General features: G+C 43.6%; 1 protein-coding gene across 1 annotated transcript in view; it reads left to right on the top strand.

Annotated features, from left to right (window-relative positions):
• The window catches only part of LOC147628751 (putative envelope ADP,ATP carrier protein, chloroplastic), a 40,642-nt gene extending 21,420 nt beyond the window's left edge, over positions 1-19,222 (top strand). The window contains exons 3-10 of the mRNA XM_086813989.1: positions 12,501-12,563; positions 12,653-12,709; positions 17,397-17,480; positions 17,759-17,827; positions 17,906-18,018; positions 18,129-18,298; positions 18,525-18,603; positions 18,854-19,222. Of these exons, the coding sequence (XP_086670115.1) occupies positions 12,501-12,563; positions 12,653-12,709; positions 17,397-17,480; positions 17,759-17,827; positions 17,906-18,018; positions 18,129-18,298; positions 18,525-18,603; positions 18,854-18,965 (747 nt within the window). The 3' untranslated portion in view covers positions 18,966-19,222. The remainder of the gene's footprint in view (positions 1-12,500; positions 12,564-12,652; positions 12,710-17,396; positions 17,481-17,758; positions 17,828-17,905; positions 18,019-18,128; positions 18,299-18,524; positions 18,604-18,853) is intronic.
• Positions 19,223-22,273: the final 3,051 nt, after the last annotated feature.

The following is a 22,273-nucleotide window of genomic DNA, read 5'->3' on the forward strand; positions in this document are numbered from 1 at the left end:
TGGGGAAAAGGTGTGTGAAAAGGTGTCAGGGGTGACCAGCCCCTCAAGCTAACATGGTCAGCCCTAGGGGCTCAAATAGGACACCAAAGAGGGGTGAGCAACAAGGGGATGAAGATGTCTAACAAGGTAGAGACAGACTTAGCCTTGACATCGACTTTGCCATTCCTCCAGAGTGGTTGACCCCGATCCTTGACCCTCTTCCCCCACAGTGGCTGGGAGTGTTTACCAGGCATGATATTCTCCTGGTAGTTCATGGCGCGGGTGAGAGCTCCGCATTGCTCACTTTTTCAATTGGACCTCATGGCAAATTAGTGAGATCAGAGTCCCTCTTGGAGGGCTTTAGGGGATGCATGTTACAGAGGGTGAGGGTGCTTAGATTCCATGCACATAAGTGGCACATAGACCCACCTCCGGCCAGGGTGGCTAAGGAGACTCTGGTGTTCATGGATTTGGGAGAGTCGGCCCATCACGCGCCTCCAGTGGGACCCGAGGGAGTGGACTTGGTGTGGTCCTGCAGACACGAAGGAGACTCTGGGTACCCCATCCTTTGCATACACCGCACGGCTAGGCCATAGGATCAAGGCGCCCGAGGCCAAGGGCACCCCGACAGCTGCAAGACATTGGTAGTCTCATGGCCTCTTACCCCGCTTTCTCTTAGATTTCTAGAAGAGGCTCTGGGACAGTTTTCGACCTTGGAAGATCACCCTCTTTTTGTGGTTGCTAGCCCATCAGAGTTTTGTGCGCCTTGCACATGGTTGGCCATTGGCGGTAGACGAGCAACATGTCCGAGATGTGGCCCGAAGGCTCAACAAGTATGGAAGCGGATTCTGCGCATCTTCACTATGGACAGGGGAACTGTTGCGTGGGCCACTGAGGCTGAGGTGGTCATGGCTTATGAAGAGGAAGGTGGGGGGCTAGCCCTTCAGGTCTCTCACCTTCGCATCTCAACAATGCCAGTCCCAGCCCCATCTATTCGTCACTGGACTCTTGGTTCGAGTCAGAGATGGGAGATTTGTAGCAGCATTGCCGCATGGCACATTTGGAGAGCTTGATGCAGCGAAGCCATTGAAGGCACCCATTTCGCTTGCGGAGTCCATCAGGAGCATTTGGCTTGACATCATTCATATCCTCTACAGACAGTGGGGGAAGCTTCAGGGTGGTTCTGACCGTATGCGGAAGCGTCGGGAAGCCATCCTGAGGCCCTGGCAACTTGGCCCTTTTCTCACAGATAGTGGTGGTGAGCCCACTTGGCACTACAGACCACCTTGCCGCATGGCTCCCACTCCACCTGCGGAGTCTATTAGGAGCATCTGGCTTGACATCATTCATACCCTCCGCAGATAATGGAGGAAGCTTCAGGGTGGTTCTGATCATATTCAGAAGCGTCGGGAAGCCTTCCTGAGGCTCTGTGGGCGCGGTCCTTTTCTCATGGGGGATAGTGGTGGTGAGCCCACTTGGCACTACAGACCACCTGTGTGGTTATTCCCTCCCCCGTCCCTTGTATGAGATAGCCTTCTCCTCATAGAGCAGCCAGTCGGAGGAGAAGTGCATCCTTTCCCTTATTTTGTCCTTTGATCCTTGCTCCATACATGGAGGCGAGTTTTGTATCTAGATTGTTTTTTGTTAACTAATAGAAGGATCTTGTTTTCGGGAAAAGAAAAAGGGACCAGAGTGGGAGTATGTGGTAACTTCGAGGAAAATTGGGAGAGGGCAATTTACATCTCAGTGCAACCACATACATGGAATGGAGGTCTAGACCACATCAGGGTACACATCTTGGGGATCAAGGGCCATGGTGTGCAACCATGCTCGGGTACCATTAGGGAGTTAAGGAAGTTTGCAGGAGATTGCAGGCGAGCGCATCAATGCATGGTGGAAATGTATATGTGGATGCACAAGCTGCTGAATTGGGTGCGGATTAGAGCACACAAGATGTATCAACATAGATGAGTACACAGGCAAGTGCACATCCAAGTGCCGGACCTTCTTCAAAGAGGCAAAAGGTGTCGACTGCAAAGGGAGATTTGACTAATGCATGGCCCTTGCAAGCACGACGAGAGGCAAGCAATGCTGTGCATTGTTTTTTTAATGTGGAGGACATACCTCATTGGAAATTGAGGAGCCCATTTTTCTTGTAGATGGTGAAGGCAATTGAGCAAGTGAGTCCTAGTTTCATGTCTCTGGGACATGCTTGGCATAACGGAAAAATGGATGTACTATCGTGTGCGATGGTTGGTCCGATACTAGGCGCATGCTTATCATTAACTTTATGGCTTGCTCTATTCATGGCAGTGTGTTCTTGAAGTCAATGGATACTTCTACTGTCTTAGACTGAGGAATCCTCCTAGATGAAGGAAGAAGATCATGTTGTATGTAGTTAACTTTGTTAACTGAAATTTTATGCGTTTTGGGGTGAAACGGATGCATTTCGAGTTCCGTTTTGGCTTTGCAAGTTTTCCGCGGGCACTCTGGGAAAGTGTCGATTTTAACTGTGTATGCCCAATTTATGGTTCAGAGCAAAATTGCGGTACAAATTTGGTTGCAAAACAATCTATGCAAAGAATCTCAGATTTGTAGGTGGGTAGTGGATGTATACTTGTGTGATTGTTCCATGTACAATTATAGTGTAACAAGTGTACGGTACTGCTTTGTTGGAGATTTTTGTTGTAAGTGCAAAAGCAATTGCAAGCATTATTTGCTAAGTTAGTGCAGGTGATCATGTCAGGCAATCTATCCCAGATTGTGCGCGAGAAGCTGGACAAGAATAACAGCATGGAAGTTTAGGATGACCAATTTCCTTGTGGAAAAAGGATATTGGGAGTTCATCACATAGATGATGAAATAGAGCCACTGATTACTGAAGAAAATCTTACCCCACATCAAGTGCAAGCATATAAATCATGGCATGGAGAGCCACAAAGGTGTCGTAATGGTTGTTTGTGAGTGTGCCAGACTCTATGATTGTGCGTATACAGGATGCACAAATGCCTAAGGAGGCTTGGGACACCTTGGTGAAGATTGTTAAGAATCATGGATATCTAGAGCATGCAACAGCAGAAGCAATGGAACAAGAGGAGAGCAAATCATAAATAAATGAACAAGCATTAACAACTTATTGAAGGTCATTGAGACTCTATAGCTTGAGAGAGAACACAAGATGTATAGAAAGCTTCTTATATTACCTTCTATTTCAGCCACTCTACAGTTAGCATAATCAACTTATTGAACGTCATTGAGACTCTATAGCTTGAGAGAGAACACAAGATGTATAGAAAGCTTCTTATATTATCTTCTATTTTAGCCACTCTACAGTTAGCTTACCCTTCTCCTTCATGTTGTTTCAAAAAGTAGGGTCTCCTACCCTTTATATGGTGAGCTCATAAACAAGGTCCATGGTGGCTCCTTCCTTGTCAGCCAAGAGAAGAATTTTGAGAACAGCTGCACACATGTTCACAATCACTCGAGCTTCTTGCCAAAAGAAGCTCCATAGATGATGGATGACACCTCCCCTTGACATGCAATGCGTGCTACCTTCAATTTGCTAAACTTGTCACAAAGTATTAACTTGTGCAAGCCCTTGTAACATCTCTCATCCAACAAGTTGACCAACATTATGAACATGTAGGCAAAGCGTGTAGATGGAGGCCTCACCAAGTCCTTTTTACTAAGCTCCCTGAACAAAGCGAGGACCGTTGCTTCCGCATGACGAAAGTGACAATCTTTGTTGCTTGGTCCAATACAGAAGCAACCCAATCAAGCTTGCCAATATCCTCAAACATAAGATTTAGGCAATGACATGTGTACCTAGTAAAAAATATGTCTAGCCACTCCTGCTCAATCAACTCTCCTACACGAATGCAATTAGAGGCATTATCCATGCAAAAACTTGGACCACGTTTATTGGCCCAACCTCACGTATAACTTGCTTGAGTTGCTCAAAGATACTCGCCAGACTTGATTTCTTTGGCTTCCTTGTCTGCTTGTAGCTCTCATAGCTACCCAAAAGTGTTGCTCCAAAATCAAAGAGGGAAAGAGATGGAATTACCCTTACTCATGTACCGCTCTCTTGCTTGCCTTCTTAGTTCTCACACGAACGGGAGCTCGAATACCATGAGTAGAATACGAGGGAGAGAATGAGCTTGAGCTCCTCACAAGCAAAAACACACACACAAGAGTAGACAAGAACACAAGAGAGCTTGAGTTCTTCTATTTTGTTCTCTTCTCTACAGCCATAACATAAAGAGATAAGAGTACATACTATATAAGAAAGTACTATACTACTATAACTTACAAATCGGTCCATAGCATGAACGTAACTACATGAGCTGGTGCTATAACTTTGCCACAAGATTGTGACCAATTGATGTGCGATTATTTAAAATGCTTGGAAATGATTGAACTCTTAATACAAGGAGATGCTGCTGAAAGTATTTGATTAATGGACAGAAAGTACAAGTACTAAACAATATGTAGTGCCCAAAAACAAGTGTAATGATAGCACTTAAGCAAGAACACCTTATTACATATTTTCAGCAAGCCTATGTCTTCTCTGTTGCTAATTAACATAGTTGACTTGCAAGTTAAGATTCTCCCTTCCTGTCCCTGAAGCACTACAATGTCCCCTTCCTGAGGGTTGATCATGGCCACCCCATTGGATGATCATCATCTCTTGGAATTTTTTACCCGAGAGCCTTTCTTGGTATGCCCCAAATGGCATCTGACTTTCAGGGCTGCCATTCTTTTGGGTTTTGCTCTGATACCACTGTAACATGTGGAAGCTCTGAGTACTTCTCTCAGCCCTAAGTAAGCTGAATAGGAACCTTGATGCAAGACACCAACAAAGAGAGAGAAAGAGAGAGAGAGAGAAATGAAATGAAATGAAATGTTATATTAACGTCTTCAAAAGGCCATAATGACCTATGAGACCAAAAGTTACATCATGGTGGATCTGATACAATGTCGGGATAAAAAAAAAAAAACCCAGAAAAATGAAAAATAAAGAGAGAGAGAGAAAGAAAGCTTTATTAATGTCTACTAGAGGCCGAAGTCGGCCTATGAGACAAAACAATATACAACTGTCAATGTCCTTTGGGATCCAGATAATAGAAAAAGGTACAAGGTACGAAGCTGAAAAGCTAAGGATCGATGGGAGAGTGGACCATCAAAACTGACAAGGGATGGATGGAGATCTATCACTAGGGGCTCAATGTTCAGTACTATATGCATTGGGTATACAATCATGCTATGCAAATCTAGCTAGCTCCATCGAGTACCATACTGGGGATGTAGGATGGTGTACATCAGTGGGGGAGGGGCAAAGACCTCCTGTAGGATCCTCCCTAGATCTGAGCGAAAATGTGTGAGCCTCTCCCGGACATAAAGCTGGTGGTGAGACCGGATCTGAGTGATCTCTCTCTGATGAAGTTTGGGGGTCCGGTAGCTTGGTGCTCTCTCTCCGTCGAGCTCGAAGATCCTCTGCGCGTTGAAGTGTGATCCCCTGTTTGAAAAGATGCAGGGGGGAAGAGAGCTTGAGCTCTTGTAAGCACACACACACACTCACAAAACCCTAATAGAGAACACACAAGGTGAGAGGCTGAAAATCTTCTTCTTCTCTACTCAACACTCAACACCCATATACAAGATAAGAGTACACAATAATATGAAAGGTACTCAACCAAATACATACACGGGTTCTCTATAGTGTGAACCCGACTAAATGAGCTGGCACTATAACTATGCCAGTCTCTAGAATGGCTATCACACAGCCTGTCATCCCACTGGCCGCATATCACCCAAGATCTCACCAACCATGCCAGTGGTGTAAGTGTGGGACCTATTCCCCAGGCGGGTCACATCAGTGGCCACCGCCTCACTAGACGAGCTCGATATCTCAACACTCCCCCTCGAGCTCAACTCCATCTCATGTACACCAAGCGAAGCCCTGAATCTGCGGAGCTTCTCTGTACCCAATGCTTTGGTGAAGATGTCAGCTACCTGATCCTCTGTGCTGACATAAACAAGGTCAAGATCTCCTGCCAAGACCTTCTCTCTGACAAAGTGGTAGTGGACCTCTATGTGCTTCGTACGAGCATGAAAGACTGGGTTCCTGGCCAACTGTATACTGCTAATGTTGTCACAGAAAATGACAACTTGTCTATCCACTGATAGACCCAAATCTGCAAGTAGCTTTCTCAACCAAGCTACCTCACATGCTGCCATAGCAGCTCCTGTGTACTCGGCCTCTGTACTGGATAGAGCAACCGTAGGCTGCTTCTTGCTGCTCCAAGTCACAGCAGCACTCCCCAAAGAAAACATGAATCCACTGGTAGATCTTCTATCTGAGATACTACCAGCCCAATCAGCATCTCTGTACCCATGTACACATATCTCTGTCCCAGTCTCATAGAATAGTCCACAATGCAAGTAGACTTCACATACCTCAGTATGCGTCTCACTGCATCCAAATGCGGTTTCCGTGGAACCTGCATAAACTGACTCACCAACCCAATAGCATAGCTCAAATCTGGTCTGGTGATCGTCATGTAGATCAAACTTCCTACTATGCGCCTGTACATAGTAGGATCCTCCAATATCTCTCCTGAATTTGCACTCAACTTGCCATTCTGATCCAATGGCACAGAAATAGGCTTACAGCCTGTCATACCATACTTGGACAACATGTCCAAGCCATACTGTCTCTGCAGTAATCCAATACCATGTGGTGACCTAATCACCTCAATGCCCAAGAAATATCTGAGCTCCCCCAGATCCTTCATCTCGAACTTCTGTCTAAGCAAGATCTTTACATCAAAGATCTCTGCATCATGGTCCCCCGTAATGATCAAGTCATCTACATAGATGACAACAAGCACAACCCCTCTATCACCATGTCTCACATACAATGAGAAATCTGCATTGGCTACATGAAAGCCAATAGTGACAAGATATTCAGAAATCTTGTCAGACCATGCTCTTGGTGCTTGCTTTAAGCCATACAAGGCTTTCTTCAACCTGCAAACATGCTCGGGGTGACCCACATCCTCATAACCAGGTGGCTGCAACATATACACCTCTTCTTGCAAATCCCCATGCAAGAATGCATTCTTTACATCCATCTGATGTAAAGACCATTGCTTTGACGCAGCCACTGCTATCACAACTCTCACCGTTGCCATCTTGGCAACTGGGCTGAAAGTTTCCTCATAATCAATCCTATATGTCTGCGCATATCCTTTGGCTACCAATCTAGCCTTGTACCTGTTTATGCTTCCATCACTGTTATGTTTAACTTTGTACACCCACTTGCATCCAATGGCTTTCTTGCCTTCAGGCAATTGCACTAAATCCCAAGTTTCATTTCCATATAGTGTATCCATCTCCTCATCCATAGCTTTCTCCCAACACACATTTCCAACAGCCTCATCAATGCATGTGGGCTCAACAACCTGCACAACCTTTGCCATATATGCATAGTGATGTGCCACATAACCATCATAAGTAAACCTCTGCACAGGGTTCTTCACTCTCCCAGATCTTCGCAGCTTTTCATTCATGGCTTTCATAGCCTTCTTTACACCAGGTGTTCTCATAGCTGGGATCCCAAGCTCCCCATCAAGGCTCATATCTGAGCCACTAGACTCTCCATCAACATGAGAATGCCCTGCAGAAATGTCAGGCATACCAAGGGGCTCAACCACTTTCTCTTTTCCTTTACGTGATGTAGTAATCACATTTGCAGGGCTGGTATTATGACGCAGCCTACCACTCCATGGTCTATCAACAGACCCACTAGATGAGGACTCTCCTGGTCCACTCAAAGACTGTGATTGCTGACCTGCATTCTGTGCAACCACACTTCCACTCACATCAGCCCCAACAGCTTCTTTTTCAGCAGCATACCAGCTGCTCATCTCATCAAAGACAACATCCCTACTTACCCTCAACTCACATGTAGCAGGGTTATAACACCTGTATCCCTTTTGCTCAAGGGAATATCCAATAAACACACATTTTTCAGCTTTCGGATCCAGCTTAGTTCTCAGCTCATCTGGCACATGCACATATGCAATGCATCCAAAGACTTTCAGATGAGACAAATCTGGTTTTCTACCAGTAAACCTCTCCTCTGGAGCTACATCATGTATGGCTGCAGTTGGAGTCCTGTTCATGATGTATATTGCTGTAGAAACAGCCTCAGCCCAATAGCAATGCGGCATATTCTTCTCTTCCATCAATGCTCGCGCAATCTCAGCAATGTGCCTGTTTTTCCGCTCAGCAACTCCATTTTGCTGCGGAGTGTATCTGCATGTAAACTGTCTCCGAATACCATTCTTCTTCAAAAATTCAGAGAACTCATTGGAGAAGTACTCTCCCCCTCCATCTGACCTTAGGCACTTTACATATTTCCCTGTTTGCTTTTCAACCAAAACTCTGAAATTTTGAAAGTGAGTGAACACCTCACTCTTCTCCTTCATGAAATATACCCACACTTTCCTTGTGTGGTCATCAATGAAAGTCACATAATCCCTGCAGCCTCCCATAGATATGGTCTTTGTAGGACCCCATACATCTGAATGCACAACATCTAGTGCATTTCTGCTCACATATCTGTTACGTGGAAACGCATGCTTTGTTTGCTTCCCAAATTGGCATGCTTCACATATTTTCTGCATACCTTCCACTTTAAATTTTGGCAGCCCTGTTACAATTCCTTTTGTCTGCATAGACTTCAATCTCTGCACATTTACATGTCCAATTCTTTTATGCCATATGTCTGTGTCTGCAACAACTCCTGAACCATTTGCAAACATCGCAGCACTCATTTCAGGCATGTCTACATTCAACGTAAACATTCTGCCCACTCTGTTGCCTTTTGCAACTAACCTGCACTTGTCTTTGAAATCTTCAACATAACACCCATCAGGGTTAAACCGAACCTGCAAACCCTGCTCAATCATCTGGCCAACTGAAACCAGATTCTTTGTTATGTTCGGTACATGAAGTACATCTGCAAGGTACTTCACTTTGCCATCCTGCATAGACAATGGCACATCTCCAACGTGGGCAATTGGATGAGCAGTGTCATCCCCTGTTTCCACCAAACCTGGTCTTTCCGGGTTTTTCATCTCCTTGAATCATTCCCCATGACTCGTCATGTGGTTCGAAGCGCCTGAATCCATATACCATACATTATCTTTTTGTGCTGTATCAACATTTTCAGACATGGCATTCACGACATGCTGCATAACAAACAACCTTTCATTATCCTCATTATTTCTGCTTGAGGATGCATAATTGTTTTGCTGCACTTTTCCATTTTGCATGTCAGCCTGCTTCTTATAACATTCTGCCTGCACATGTCCAGGCTTACTACAATAATAGCATTCACGTGCATCATTATATTGCCTTTGCCAATTTCCACGGCCTCTTTGACTCCCCCTGCCTCTGAATTTGCCTCTTCCACCTGCGTGTTGTTGTTGTTGTTGATTCTGGGACTGTTGTTGTTGTTGTTGCTGCTGCTGCTGGCCATAATTCTGATTACCTGTTCGGCCACCTCCTTGACCGCGTCCACGGCCTCCTCTACCTCGTCCTCTTCCCGAACTCATGTAGAAGGCCTGTTGCTCTGAACTGTTTTTGCTTTGTGAAGACTGTTGGTCTTCACCCAAGTTCTTCTCTTCGATAATCAGCATAGACACCAAATCTGTAAAGTTGGGAATGTTTTCCCGAGTCTGAATAGACGTCTTGAACGCCTTGTATTGTGGCCCGAGACCACGTAGACAGACTTCCACCTTGTCATCATCATCTACTGACACACCAATAGATGCAAGGGATTCCACAATACCCTTTATCTTCAACGCATAATCATTCACAGACATGCTCTTTTTCTCCACAGTATGAAGTTCATTCTTCAACTGTATCTTACGTGCCTTGGTATTTGTTTCATAGAGCTTTACCAAGGTGTCCCACGCCTCCTTGGGGGACTTGGTATCCTGAATGTGCCCAATCATGGTGTCCTGTATACTAATGGATAGCCAATACATAACCTTCCTGGCTCCTTGGTTCCAGTCTTTAAACTCTTTCACATCTGCAGCAGTCGGATTTATATCCGGTATCTCCGGTGCCTCTTCATGCTCACCTTCTATGTAGTCCCAATAGCCTTTTCCCATCAGGAAATTCGTCAACCTGAACCTCCAAGCATGGAAGTTATTCTTATCCAGCTTCTCAGCCACAATCTGTGTTATGCCATCATTAGACATCTTGCCAAACACACAATTTTACCAGAAACTGCACTCTGGTTTTTCCTGCACAAACTGCTGTATTTTTGCACAACGGTACTGTAGTACTCTCAAATGTCACAACCAGTGACTTCAATGTGCATACATACACCCAATGGCAACTGTAGACCTCTTTGCAGCACCCACAGTGTCTGCACAGTCAATTTGTCTTCCTGCAGTTCTTAAAATAGAGTTCTGCAGAGAATCGATGACTTACCCGCAGTGCTCGAAATCGCCTGCTTTCTGAAAAACGGAGGTCCAGACGCGTCCGAAACGCGTTTTCGGCCCGAAAATCGTAGTCCGATAGGACTGTATAGTTGCCCTATAGCTTTACTCCCGCGAAGAAAGCTCCTCAATCAGAGACCGTTTGCCGGTGCCTCCCGTAGAGCTCCCGACAAGGGTGTAGTCACCAACACAATAGGGAAGAGTAGTTGAAGCTCTTACCCTCGTACCGCTTCCTGTGGTTCTCTTGCTTGCAGCTCAGCCCTTAGCACGAACCAGGCTCTGATACCATGAAAAGATGCAGGGGGAAGAGAGCTTGAGCTCTTGCAAGCACACACACACACTCACAAAACCCTAATAGAGAACACACAAGGTGAGAGGCTGAAAATCTTCTTCTCTACTCAACACTCAACACCCATATACAAGATAAGAGTACACAATAATATGAAAGGTACTCAACCAAATACATACACGGGTTCTCTATAGTGTGAACCCGACTAAATGAGCTGGCGCTATAACTATGCCAGTCTCTAGAATGGCTGTCACACAGTCATCCCACTGGCCGCATATCACCCAAGATCTCACCAACCATGCCAGTGGTGTAAGTGTGGGACCTATCCCCCAGGCGGGTCACATGAGTGGCCACCGCCTCACTAGACGAGCTCGATATCTAACAGTGTTGTGGTGGGGGTGGGGGTGGTGGCGTAGCTCTCTGAAAGAAATCTGTAATCTGGGACTGCAGCCTACCTCCCTGGTGGTGAGACCGGATCTGAGTGATCTCTCTCTGATGAAGTTTGGGGGTCCGGTAGCTTGGTGCTCCGTCTCCGTCGAGCTCGGAGATCCTCTGCGCGCTGAAGTGTGACCCCCTGTTGTGGTGGGGGTGGGGGTGGTGGCGTAGCTCTCTGAAAGAAATCTGTAATCTGGGACTGTAGCCTACCTCCCTGTGTCGTCTGTGTCTGTAGTAGTCTCTCTGTGTCGCTGTATCTCTATTAGGAACTGCCCGAATCGGTGCTGGTCTGCCGACTTCATGATCTCGCGCAATGAGTGGGGCTCCCTGAAGAAAGTGGGGTATCTCTCTCGGACAGTGCTGTATGCTCTGCATCTACATACAAAGTGTTCCTCGCTCTCTATCTCCTCTTGACAGAGTCTGCATATCCTCTCAGTGCGGGGGAGGCGTGATGCTCGACCAGCCTCTATCTCAAGCTGATGTGATGATACTCTAAGCTGACCAATGGCCACTCTGACCCTGTGTGGCATGTATGTATCCATGTATCCAGGTCTCTGTATGAATCCATCCGCTGAGATACGCATAAACTGATCTCTGTAGTAGTATAGCATCTTCGGCGGTAGAGGCTGACTAGGTGTAATCCAAGTCTCTTGAGTGTATCGCTGCCATAAATCTTGCCAAAGGACTCTGTTCCTCTCACTGTGAGAGAGCTGGATGTGTGGTGCATGAATATCATACTGGAAAGGTGGCAGGTGATCTATGTTGAGACCATGTTGAGTGAGCCAGTGTATCATCTGTATGGCACAAAAAGATGTCAATATGACAGAACAAATTTGGATGCATTGGCCATCCCCAAGAGGGTAAACTAGAGTCTACCTAACCTAATATCAGACCTGTCCTCAACTGAGGATCAGATGCCATGCTGAATTCTGGCCTAGCCTTTATATAGGCCCCAACTATGCCCATAAACAGGCCGACCTGCTGTCGGCCAGCAAAGAGGACAAAACCCACAAAAATGTATGAAACTGACTTCATCTGTATGCTTTGTCCACATGGCCAACTGTTGTCCTGACCAATTAGGGCTTCTTCTGCATATATCTGAGCCTTGCTAGTTATCCTAGTAGTACAAGGTGACACGATGATGCAGCATCAGGATCTGTTTCCATTTTCTTTTTTTGCCATGTTGGAAGCATCTGGAGGGTTGTCGTTTTTGTCATGTTGGGTCGTTTTGGAAACTATGGTTTTAAGTTTGCTCTATGGACATGCTTTTATGGCAGGCCACTATGAAGATTGGTAAAGAAGAAGGGTTACGAGGATACTGGAGGGGAAATTTTCCTCAGGTATGCCTATAGTATGGCTGATAAGCTATATATTAAAATGTAAGCAGTCCAGTTACCTCCGCTTACAAATTGATTAATTTGGATGATAGGTGATAAGGGTTGTCCCTTACAGTGCTGTTCAACTTTTTGCATATGAGGCCTACAAGGTATCATCTCAAAATACTTCGATTTTGTTTGCAAGGAAATGAGTATGTGAATCTTTTGAGTGAACCTAAGTGGTCTTAAAACCCCACAGCATATATAGTAGCTACTCCTTTTCTCTTTGGCAGAATACAAATTAAGAAAAATGTTCTGTAAACTGCCAAATTTAAAGATATCTCGAGATAAGTCAGCTCGTCTTTATTTATTAAGAGAGGCCCTATGCATATTGACTGAGCAATATTAGCCAACTGTTTTCTGTACCTTGTGGGTCTTGTTGCTATCTAATTTGTTGTTGTGGGAAACACCGGTCTCTGGGTTGAAACACACGTTTTGGGGGTCCTCCTCCCCTAAACGCTTTTCAGCTGTTCCCTCATTTCCCTTTCCAAAACAGTGTGTTTCCCCTATTTTGACTATTTCCCCTTTGCTGTATCCCGTTTCTGCAACACCACCTGCCATTTCTCCTTTGCATCCTATATTTTAAGTTTAGTTTGTAGCAAGTAACTGTTGACATTTTTAGGGTTAGGGTTAGCAGGTGCACCCAATTGAGAGCTAAGATGTAGGTCCTAGGCTAAGGAGGATCAAAGATCTCCATGTTGTGTGTAGAGAAAGAAAGTTAAATTAAACGTCTTCAAAAGACCCAATGGGTCTATGAGACCACAAGTGATACAATAGTGCCCATGTAATCTCATCATGGTACAAAAGAAAACAAAGGCTAGAGCTGTGAGCTGGGAATGCCAAATCTGAGCCATATTCAGTACTCGTAGGAGAATGGGATGATTTATGCCCTATGCTGCCTATTGATTATATATGACAAATATATGCTAGTCGGTTTGCAACAAGGGCTGTCGGCCTGTTTTCCAATTACCCATGACCTGAATATTCACCAATAAGGAGGTGCCTTTTCACATGTGTGGTTATGGGGCTGGCGGACAAGCCGTCATGCTGGCCAACAAACGCTTGTGCCCCCTAGGGGCTGGTTGCTTGGGCATGGGGGCCTCCATGGCCGCTAGGGTAGCCCCTAAGGACTGTCCACCTTGTTGGCAAAGCCCCTAAGGGCTTATGGGGTGGCCCATAGGGCTGCCCCTTTGCCCACATACACATGTATGCCTCTAAATCTGATGTTCTAGGTGAAGCATTAGGAAGGTTGGGCATGCATTAGGTGAATCCTCAGTATTTAGCCCATGGAATTTAGGTCCTCAAAGGGGTACCTTGGTGGCTTTCTAGGAACAGGAGGTGCGGCCTCAGTTAGGTGCCTTGATCAACCTTAGTCATCAATCATAAGTTAGTGCGCTTAGGGACATGCACAGATGCACAGACATGGAGCGGAATTAGAGGCTAAACAAGAGATTCAGTTAAGTTGCTAGGGAAGAAGTATGACAAAGTTGGAATCCCAGTGCAGATGACAGTCATCCAAAGTCAAAGACAAAAAAAGTTGGATTCCTGTCATCAAGCTTAGCAGGAGGGGATGTCACTTGCACAAGGCAGTGCCGTGTCTAATCCCTGATCATATCCCTCATTAGGCAGCGCTATTAGATGCATTTAGGGCATCTTCACCAGCGGGCATGAGGTCGGCAATAGTTCAACACATATTAATAGTAGAATATCAGTTGACAGCATTGTGTGAGAGTCGGTAGCATTTATTAGTAATTATGGTGAAGAGTTTGGCATTTTATGTCACACATATCATGTTAGAGGACAAATCAGCTGGCCGACCAGCATCCAATCACCATATAAATAGAAGTAGCATCTATTGCATCATTTCATCTCTCCATCTTGGAGTTAGATCATGTACAGGTAGTAGAAGTGGTCAGTAGCCCTTTTGGGAATGCCTGTAGCCTATGTAACCTTTTCCTATGTTTTCCAGTATAATACATTATACTGGAAAAGATGTCTATCTCTGTCTCTCTTCTCTCATGCATTTTGCATTAATGTTCCTATAGGGTGCTTAAGGGCTGCGACTAAGGCATGAAGGCTTCCGCTATGTCACATAAGGGCTGCCCACCTTGTAGGCAAGGCCCCTAAGGCCTTATGGGGTGGCCCATAGGGCTGTCCCTTTGCCTACATGCCCACATACACATGTATGCCCTTGAATTTGGTGTCCTAGGCAAAGCTCGATACACCTCTACATCATTCCAGAGGGTGACAATTGAGTGCGGGACATGGACAACTGACAGCACGGGACTCGTACACCTGACTATGGACTATAAAATGGATCTCTAGCTGACTTGTCCCGGATTGGGGCTCACAAGGGGCCAGTTACTACTCTAGGTCCTGCACGTGATGTACACATATGGCCACATGGCATCCAAGTGCGAGATGCAGTCTACTAGTATGTCCAAGCATCCAAATGTAGAATCTAGTCTACCAGAATGTCCAAGCATGTCAGATTTACCAAAAAGTGACTCGGAGGAGGTTAGGTTGTTGCAGCCTTTGCTTGTTCCCGAGGGACCTTTTCAGGACATCAGCATGGACTTCATGGGTCCTCTTCCAACAGCTATGGGAACCTCTGAACTAGGAATATAGTGTTTGACTTGACCATTGTTGACCGGTTTAGTAAGTTTTGCATGCTAATTCCGTGCAAGCAGACGGCCACAACAGAAGACATTGCTCGCTTGTTCATTCGCCTTTTGGTATCCAGTTTGTGGTTTGCCACAGACAATTACTTCAGATATAGATCCCAAGTTTACTTCTCATATTTGGAGAGCATTGTTTGATAACTCAAAGATTATTGTGTTTGTGAAGGAGCGCCTAACCAAAGCACAGGAAGCATACACCAAGCAAACCAACAAGTCTAGATGAGATGTCAACTACAAAGGAGGGAGATACGGTATTTCTCTGTATCATGAAGCAAGGTTAAAGCAGGTGGGCAAGTGTTGTCCCAAGCTTTGGCCTGTTTCCTTTTGTAAAGAAGTTCAGTGATGTCTCCATGAAGTTGAAGTTGCCAGACAGTTGGACTATGCATGATGTCTTCCATGTCTCATGGTTAAAGCGGCCTTACAAGTGGTTCCAAATGAGCGGCGCTTGAAGTCATCGACAAATCAGAAATCATCAAGCCTAGTAGATTCTCCTCCATAAGTGGACGCATGGTTCAAGTTGAAGAATTAGACAGTTCTACACAAAGTTGAGAGACCGAGGCACTCACGAAGCCGTACTACTTGGAGGCCATGCAATTACCACCAAGCTACGAATGTCCAACACCCTGTGCAATTTTGTGTACTTCTGCAGTTCTGCACCTCCGGCAGCCACCTTCAGTCTCGCACCGTTTTCCACGGGAGAAAGGGAGAGAAGAAAGCGGCTGTGCGCTGCCTTCCACAGTAGCGAGAGAGAGAGAGAGAGAGAGAGGGCCTGCTGTCCTGCAGCTGCCTACAAGAGATTGCTGTTCGGTCCGCCTCCTGCAACCGTACTTGCTCGCCTATTTTTCCACCACAGAGAGAAGCGCGTGTCTGCTGCCCGACCATCCTGTCAGCCTTTCCACGCATCCAGTTGCAGCCGACTGTGTGCCCAAGGAGAGAAAACAGCCAGTCGCCTCGCCCTTCACAAAAGCGTGAGAGAGAAAAACACACGTGCCGTCCTGTGCGCCCAGCTGAACGAAAAAGCCAGCCCGCCCCCCCCCCTAGAATAGCGTGGGCTCCTCAAAAAAGCCACGATTCACTTTAAAAAGAATTTTAAAGGTTTTAAACACACACATGGGGTTGTTTAAATAAAACCTTGAGCAAGACCACCATGCTCACACTTATATGCTACACAAATTCACAGGGTCATGAATGACAAATTGCTTCATGCTCAGTAACATAAAGGTATAAAGAAGATCTTGCTCTGTGCGTTACATGATGATACCAGTTACATGTTACACCTCTTTTTTCATTTCCTCTCCATTCCTCTCTTCTCTGCTCCTCTTCCTCGCTCCTTCACTTGCTGTTTTGACCCCCTCATGGATTCCTTTCCCTTTTTACCACATCCCATAACTATGATTCAGTGTGTGTAGCCTCCATTCTCTCTCAATATAATCCCTTGCATAACACAAAAGACCTAATGTTCGCTTTACTGCACCATCGGGTAGTGACAACATTTCGTATTTGGTATGACAAGTCAACAAAGGGAAAGGGAATGGCAATATCTTGGTGAAATCCACTGTCGTATTTGTAAAATACCACGACCTAGGCCCATCCATGTTGGACAAGAAAATAACTTGTGTATTTGTCAGGTGTGCTTGTGCAAATTATGGTTATGGACTCTTTAGTCCAATTTTCACAAGGGCTGTCACGCTATAAGAAAAAGTCGTGCTTCACCCTATCAATGAATGTCGCTTTTCACCCCTCAAGGAGACTTGTCTAGTATTTCAATATGCCTCCTAGAGGAGGCGGTGGACAGGTTCAATGTTCTTGGAGGCTAGTAGTACAAGCCCTTGTAAGGATTGTTTTCTTCTTAACCTCCCTTTCATTGTAATCTACCCCTTAAAGAGCCAGCCCACGCACACTGCCTTGATTTACATGCTTCCAAATATCAAGTCTGCATTGTTAGATAGCTTCCCATGAGAGTATGTGCATCTCAATAATTTGTTTTGATATTGCGTGCATTAAGTGAAGGGGGCAGTGTAACATCGTGCAATGGTATTTCTCCTCTCATTTTCCTTTTGTTTATATGCCATTTTTTAGAAGATCGTCTGACCATTCATGTTTTCTTTGGACCCAGAAACTTTTTAAAGGTGAGGACAAAGAGTTGTCGGTGGCTGGTCGACTAGCAGCCGGTGCATGCGCGGGCATGACGTCTACTTTGGTGGTTACTCCAAATTTTCTTTTGTTTTGAGCCCATGTCATATTTACTTCTTTTGATCTTTCTGAAGTTTGAAATTTTTGGTTTTCCATTGTAATTATGCCATCCAAAGGTGCAAAGAAGCAGGTCTGCATCTGAACCACTTTGCAGTGATTTGACTTATCAAAAACCATTCTTTCCTTGATGAGAGTAGCTAATACACGTGCTTGTGTAGAAGGCTTGGTGGAATCTGTTCACCTTTGAGTTGCTCAAATATTGAGACGCTCTACTTGATTTTATAGGTAACATATCCACTTGATGTGCTTCGCCTACGGTTAGCAGTAGACCCGGCTTGCAAATCTATGATGCAGGCAAGAAGATTTATAATATGCTGCTTTACAGTTGCAATTGCATGTGTTTCGTGGTAGTGATGCCCTTTTTACCTGCAGGTGGCATCCACCATGCTCCGGGAAGAAGGCGTGTCCTCGTTTTACAGGGGTCTGGGTCCGTCATTGCTCGGGATTGCTCCTTACATTGCCTTGAACTTTTGTGCCTTTGACTTGTAGGGACTCCTACATACTTAGGGTCAAGCTTTTATCACATTAATTCTCTAATGATTGAACTGTATTTTCTCTCCCAATGCAATGACTCAAAATTTTGGGGTCATGGCAGAATAAAAAAATCTCTCCCGGAAGAGATACGGAAAACCCCAGCAGCTTCATTTGCTACAGCCTTTTTGTCAGCAAGCTTAGCCACATCGATGTGCTATCCTCTCGATACAGTCAGAAGGCAGTTGCAAATGAAAGGCACACCTTTTCTTACTGTTGCAGATGCTTTCCCAGGTAAGTAACACTTACCCTAATTTAAACCCTACCCTCTAAGTCTAACCCTGAGTTCTAACCCCTAAACCTAACCCTATTTCCTACTGCAACTGCATTTACAGTCTCTGAATCGTCAATTAAGGGTTCATGATTCTTTCAACGGTACCAGTTGGTATTGTAATAGCTTCATGTTTTCTGTCTGGAAGTTACTCATGAATAAATGAGGCTGTGCAATTTGGATTGATAGGTATAATAGCTAGAGATGGACTTATTGGGCTGTACAGAGGGTTTGTTCCGAATGCACTTAAAACCCTTCCTACTAGCAGGTCCCTCTCTCTCTCTCTCTCTCTCTGTGGTGCATGTGTTTGTGTCATTGTTTTCATTGCTATTTATTCAAAGGCCACCTATAAACCTCCTCAAGAAAAGCATCACGACTCCTGTGCTATGTTGATGATAATGGATTTGTCTTTGCTTTTGCTTCTAGTGAGCTTTGTGAATGCAGAATGTAGCTAAATGAAGTGCATAGCAAGATCAAGGATGCTCATTTATCCTGTTTGTATTATATGGATTGTGCAGCATCCGATTAACTACCTTTGATGCTGCAAAACGGCTAATCAGTGCCAGCCAGCAAGAATTTCAAAGGCTCCTAAGGTTGAGAAGGGAGCAGGTTGCGAAGTCTCAGCTGTAAATCTTTGTCTATTGCGGCTTGACAGTGGCACTGAGGAGATTCAATGATTTTCGGAGGAACTGTAGGTGCAAGTGCCATAATTTGAGAGTTGGAAATTTTGTGTTCTTTCTTCTGCTACGTGAATATACGAAACTTAAAAGGGGGTTAGAGTAAATCCCATCTGCATTTTTGGGCCCAAGTCTAGATGTCAATATATATTTGGATGGTGGATAATTGTTATGGTTTTTCGCCTGGATATAACATGCATTTCTTTTTTATTTATGCGGCTTTGGTTTCGTACTTGTTCCATGCACTTGGCAAAAACGCTTCGAGTAGCTACAATGTGATATGCTCTGGTCTTTTTATGCGTTAGGACTGTGGGTATTGATGGCGGGGTCTTGTTTGAGTGGCTATGCCCTGTGTGTGAGAAGTCCATATTAGGGAATTTGGAAAAATCTCAATTTTTATTTTCATAGGTTTAGGATAAATTAGTCATTAGGTGGATAAAATGTATTAGCTTCTTTCTCTAAACTACATATTTGTGATATTGAGGCTTATAATACTCAAAGCATGCTATATTTAAAGACAATCTTATGAGAATGCTTTATTCAAATGCACATTGCAGCCACAATTTTTCTGATCACACTCATCATGTTGCAATACTCATATTGAGGCTTACAATACTCATCATGTTTTCATACTATATTGAGGGTAGTCTTATGGAAATGCTTTATTCAAGTGCACATTGTATACCGCAAACTTTGTGATCATACTCATCATGTAACCTCAACCATACATTGAAAAATGTAAAAAATGACTCGTGATCAATTTAGAGTCGTTAATTAATGACAAACCTTTTACAAGGATAACATGTCTTATTCCAAACTCAAAGTTTACAAAAATCGTTACTTCCATGAACTCAAGATTACATCCATGAAAATTACTTTCATCATTGAGGGTGTTAAATTGATGACATCTTTTTGTTCATTTAAATGACTATCAATGTGGTATCAATTATCATATTTGTTTGTAAGTAAGCCAAAGATAATGAATATGGAGATATAAAAAGTGATGTTTAAGAATCCAAGAAAATAATAGATATAGATGGACCGATCATTGATGGTAAGGCTTTACACTTACAAATTGCCATGATTATAAAAAGAGCTAATGGAGATAAGTGTAAGTTCTTATCATTATAAGGCCTTGCACTTACAAATTGCCTTGACTATAAAGAACCAATGCTTATTTTACAAAATAGATTGAATGAAACATAATCACAAATTATGAAAACTCATAGTTGGTAAAGAGTTCATCCCTTGCCTTGAGATTATATATAGATTTAACATAAACATATCCATATTTAAGGTTATTGATTGATGTGTGAGTTTGTTTATCTAGCATTCTCTTTCTCACTGAAAGTCCTATAACTATTTATGTAGCCCACTACATTTTCATCTCAAATATCACCTACGATATATACTCGATCCTCTTCGACATTAATTATTGGGTCCTCAAGAATGAAGTACCTCCTTGATCTGGGGTGCATGAAACACAAACAATTCCAACCACGTCATTGCTATTGTAAATGCAAAGTGGAGAAACATCAAATATCTTTATTGGTATCATTGAAAACAATAAAAAATCACAATTATTAATGTTTGTAGTAGGCTAAACAATATAAAAGAACTCAATTAGTATTTACATTTGTGGTATGCTTGGAGTTGTGATATGAAATCCTTCGCTAAACAATATAAAAGAACCCAATTAATATTTACACTTTGTGGTATGCTTGTTGTGATATGAAACCTTTAGCTACAACTCCTGTGATGAATCTTTTCTTATAATCTAGTTGTTCGCATAGTGCATGTAACCATTTAATCTAGTTTTGACACTAGTGGCATTTTTTCAATATCTTTAGTTGTACATTACTCAGAGTTGATGTGGAGGGGAGTATTATTCTTGAAAATTTAACTTCAAAATCACATATTGTATATTTAATAACACCTTGGCATAAAATAGAGCAAGAGAGGCTTAGACAGGGAATCACCATTTTCATGCGACTTCCTCTAACACAGGGTGGGAAAGCAATGCGTGAGGCCCTACCTTGAGTGAAATGGAGACACCATCAGTAAGCCCTACTGCTTCCATGACTTGTCAACCTTGTCACACTTGACTTTTCCTTGAACTCCTTCATCAGCTCTTCTTGTAACACCTTATCCTCCTTTAGTTGACATCCTCTTTCTGCCATATCCATCTTGTCCATATTATGCTTTCCTCTAACTAAAACAATCTTGGAATCATATATCTCTCCTTGAATGATCTTAATATTTTCATCTAAACCCTATAAACACCTAAATATGCCAATAGTAGGTTATTTCCCACCCTTATTGACGTCATTACTATGCTTAGCATGATGGGGTCGTGATCCATCTTTGTATGCATCCATAATCCTCATCCATATTTGACATGTCATTTAGGCATATTACCATGTGTGCATCCTTGGTTGCAACACTATCACCAAATGCAACTCGTGCTAGCTCGATAAATTACTGCACAACATTCTCAACATTAGGCAATTTTACAAACTACTTTATCAATGATAACTAAGAATATATTGAGGTATTTCTAAAATATCAAATATTGGACGGTTGGTAATTACTTACATCCCATTCTACACGTTGTTCACTTCGCTTTGTAACTCCTTGTTAAGGCTTTGAAGGTCTATTGAATGCAATCTGTTAGTCCCTTACTTGCTTTAGGTTATCATGATATGGAGATTGCCGCTATATTTTGAGATTCTAGGTTTGCCATTCGAGACAACTCCACATTGTCCTTTGGAGGGCAATTTTGCATTATCCTTGCCACCCTTTCCATATAATACTTCTTTCTTTGATTTGACATGGTTTTATCAGTCACACTCTATAAAAACCTTGGCTGCATAAATGGAATGTTGATCAGAAAGTATCTAGTACTTATATTTTATGAATATGGCCTCTCCTCACTGTCTCCAAAGGTCTCTTAGTGGCCTTATTAAATCTAATAAACGGTTGGTCAAATCTAGGGAGAGGGGCATCTAGGCGAGTCTCTAGTAGGAGTGAGCTATGAATTGTAGTTAGATTTGGACATCCAAATCTTTATTAAATGGTTGGTTAAATCTAGTGAGATGAGCATTAGGCAAGTCCCCATAAGGGTTAGGCTTGGGAGTGAGGTCTAGTGAGAGGAGAATTATGAAAGTATGTAATAGGAGTGAGCTATGAATTGTAGATAGATTGAGACAGTTAAGTCCCCAATGGGGTGAGAAAATATGTATTGAATAGTTGACCAAATTT

This window comes from Cibotium barometz, chromosome 19 (genome assembly GCF_041138505.1).
Source record: "Cibotium barometz isolate CiBa-2024 chromosome 19, ASM4113850v1, whole genome shotgun sequence".
Taxonomy (NCBI): domain Eukaryota; kingdom Viridiplantae; phylum Streptophyta; class Polypodiopsida; order Cyatheales; family Cibotiaceae; genus Cibotium; species Cibotium barometz.